The sequence below is a fragment of the Elephantulus edwardii genome, unplaced genomic scaffold, assembly GCF_000299155.1.
Source record: "Elephantulus edwardii isolate Elephantulus edwardi_28Jun2011 unplaced genomic scaffold, EleEdw1.0 scaffold00068, whole genome shotgun sequence".
NCBI lineage: Eukaryota > Metazoa > Chordata > Mammalia > Macroscelidea > Macroscelididae > Elephantulus > Elephantulus edwardii.
Genome location: NW_006399818.1, coordinates 14,375,556 through 14,379,195, shown reverse-complemented (window position 1 = coordinate 14,379,195; position 3,640 = coordinate 14,375,556). Strand labels below are relative to the sequence as shown.

The window sequence follows — 3,640 nt, the reverse complement described above, 5'->3', positions numbered from 1 at the left end:
TAAATTCCTCTGTATCTGCCAATTCCTTTCTATATAATGACTCAGTATATTCCTTCCATCTTCTTTTAATACTTCCTGGATCATTTAATATTCTTCCCGAAGCATCCTTGATTACAGCAACCCTAGGTTTGAATCTGTTCTTCAGTTCCTTGAGCTTAAGAAATGCTGAGCGAGTTTGGCCCTTTTGATTTTCTGACTCTAGTTCCTCGCACATTTCATTGTAGTATTAGGAATATACATATTACATATTAACACATATTATGTTTCTGTTTGTCAGAGAGTTGGACAATGACTAGGGAGGATAGAAGAATTGATGCCTTTGAGCTGTGGTGCTGGAGAAGAGTATTGAATGTACCATGGACTACTAAGAAAATTAACAGGTTTATCCTGGAGAGGGTTAAACCGGGCTGTTCCTTGGAGGCAAGTATTCTGAGGCTTCATCTGACATACTTTGGACATACATATTGCAAGGAGGGACCCATCCTTGGAGAAGGACATCATGCTTGAGAGGGTGGAGGGACGGCGCAGGAGGGGAAGACCCTCTGTGAGGTGGATTAATTCAGTGACTAGGGTAATCAGGGTGGGTGTGTCAGAGGCAGTGCAATCAGCCCAGGATAGAGCAGGGTTTAGGGCTGTTGTACATAAGGTCGCTATGAGTCACAAGTGACTCGATGTCACATAACAACAACAACATGCACACATACATATTTTCCTCTCTGGCTTCCCCTAATCCTCTTTGTAAAGCTGGTCCTATTCTGTAGTGTTAACTGTCATACACATAATGCCTAATTGTCCATTCCAGTGCAGTGTTCATTATCTGTCCATTCATTCCTATCTCTCCAGCCTCTGCCATATTCATACTATTGTTAAAAGAGTAGGATTGGGCATTATTTGTCATTTGATGACTGCCTTTTGTTTTCTTGATGTTGAGATGCAATTCGTATTGAAAGCTGTAGCTCTTGATCTTCTGTAGCATGTGCTTCAAGTTCTCTCCACTTCAGTGAGCAGTGGGGGCTTGTTAAATGCCTACACCACTGGATGCATGAGAGGCAGGCCTTCCCTTTCTTGGAGGGACCTGAGCCTTCATGTCCATTCCCCTTCCCTCTGCTCTAGGAAAAGGCTTTGCTATCAGTTATTATCCAGGAGGGAGGATTCTCCTGCTTATGGTTTGATAGAACTCTTCGATCACTGTTGTAGATTGAACTGTGTCCCCCTGAAATATACACTGGACTCCTGACCCTAATACTTGTGGATGAATCGTGTTTGGCCACAGGATTTTCTTTGTCAATGTTAATTAGGTCATAAGCAAGTAGAGTGGGTTCTGGATCTAATCATTTCTGAGGTATGAAAAGATCCCATTAGACAGAGACATGTGCACACTCAAGGCAGTCAGAGGGTGGTGTGAGGACTCAAGGGAATCAAGGAACCAAGGGGCACCCACAGCTAATTATAAGGGAGGAAGTGACATATCCAAGACTAATTTGGACTTTTAGCCTTAAGAACTGTGAGAAAAGACATTTCTGTTCTTTAAAGCCACCCACTTGTGGTATTAGGAAGCTCTGGTGGCCTAGTAGGTAAGGAGTTGAGAGGCCATTCCAAAAAGTAGGCAGTTCATATTCACCAGGTGCTCCACGGAAGAAAGGATGGGCAATCTCCTCCCGTGCGATTTATAGCCTCTGACTCACAGGGTCAGCTATGAGTCAGTTCCACTTGACGGCACATCATACCAACAGCATCATGTGGTATTTGTGTTAGAGCAGCACTAGGTGACTGAGATAGGTGCCTTCTGTTTTTAGGAGCTAAGAGAGAGGCCCTGGCCTGAGTCTGTGCACAGCTGGCTGGAGCTGCGAGCTGGGGCAGCTCTGGCCACTCCTTTCCCAGCCCTTCTAGCCACTGGGAGCTGGAGCTATTCAAGAGAAACAAGGCTGCTTGGTGGGCTCAGGGAGACCCTGGGCTTGTGGTTATTGAGCTCTCTCTGATTTCTAGCTATCAGATGTGCATGTTTAGGCCACTGAGAGTCCCAGCGAAGACTAGACTTTTGGAATCAGAGCTGCATTTGGATACTGGATCTGCCACTTCTTAGCTAGTGACAATGCACATGCCAACCCGTGGCTGGAACACTGGCCATGTTATACAGCTTTTTGGCTAAATAGTGGCACCAGCTTTCCAAGGAAAAAGCTCAGGTGGCACAGTGCATTGTTATTATGGCTCCCAGGGTTTCCTGCTCTCCCTTCTGAGAAGTCAACAGTCTATGACTCCCATCTTGAGATGAACCTGCACCTCCCCTTCAGACACCGATGCCAGGCCCTGAGACACAGTGACCACTATTGGACGCACCTTCTGGGCATAAGAGAGCTGGTTGTAGGTTGCTATGGTTGCAGCTTCATTGGTACAGGCCTCTTTGGCTTTGTCATAGGTGAGCTTGTACCGGCCGAATGGGGAGCGTAAATGGAACACTCCAACGGTGGAATCTAGAAGAGAAGGGGAAAGGCCACCGGGGTGAGTGTGCCTGGCTGGCAGTGCTCATAGCATCAGCAGCTCAGCATAGTCATGGAGAACTTTCAGAGCGGAATGTCAGCTGTTTGCAGGCTGCCGTGGAAGCCACTTCCCCATGGAGAAAGGCTGAAGCACATCGTTTAAAAGGAGTATTTCTTTACTAATCATAAAAAACCAAAAACACACGGTCATGATAGAAATCTGGGTAGCACAGAAAACGAAAAAAAGAAATCAACAAAAATTACTTCCTGTCTAGAAATAATCATTATCCAAAGGCCAATATTTTGGCATACTTTTGTATAAAACATCTATTTTTTTAAAAAATGTCTATTTTTATATAATTTCATAGTATTGTATTAATTTATATGCTATCTACATATTTCTTAAACACATGCATACATATTGATATATAATCTATCTGATGTCTTAATGATAAGAAGCTGCAATCCCAAAGGCATGTGATTCAAATCCATTGGCTGCTCCACAGGACAAAGATGACCAGTCTCCTCCTGTGAAATTTAGTGCCTTTGAAAACCCACTGGAGGGTCAGCTATGGGTCCATTCTTACTCAACAGCACATGAATACCACACACACACACACACACACACACACACACACACAAGCGCGCGCGCGTGTGTATATCTCACATAATCTATATATCATAGCAGCATAATAAATACATAGTTTTCTAAATAATTGTTTAAACTTAGTATGAAATCTTATTTTGCAATATTGTAAATTTTCTTGGCAATTTAATTTCTTTCTCCAGTACTTACACTTTAGTAATTTTTGTCAACTCTATCTACCACCTTGAAACTACCAAGAAATTTCCACCAAGGACTCTGTTTTCTTATTACCACTGTAGTTATGTGTTGCCAATCCAGACTGACTCTTAGCTGACCCCACAGTGGATTTTCAGAGGTTGTAAATCACATGGGAGGAGAGTTCCTACCTCTATTCTGAGGAGCAGCAGGTGGATTTGAACAGCCTGCCTTTGGGCTGGCAACACAACTCCTTGTCCACTGGGCCACTAGAGCTCCCTAATTACCATTATGCTTTTCAAAATACCCTGAGGAAAACAGAACTGAAACATAAATGGAGACTTGTACACCTATGCTCATAGCAGCATTACTTCCAATAGCA

The 3,640-nt window shown here is 43.6% G+C and overlaps 1 protein-coding gene across 1 annotated transcript in view; it reads right to left on the bottom strand.

The window, feature by feature from the left end:
- The window catches only part of STAB2 (stabilin 2), a 251,479-nt gene that overhangs the window by 19,769 nt on the left and 228,070 nt on the right, over positions 1-3,640 (bottom strand). Inside the window, exon 60 of the mRNA XM_006888578.1 lies at positions 2,338-2,471. Coding sequence (XP_006888640.1) covers positions 2,338-2,471 — 134 coding nt within the window. The remainder of the gene's footprint in view (positions 1-2,337; positions 2,472-3,640) is intronic.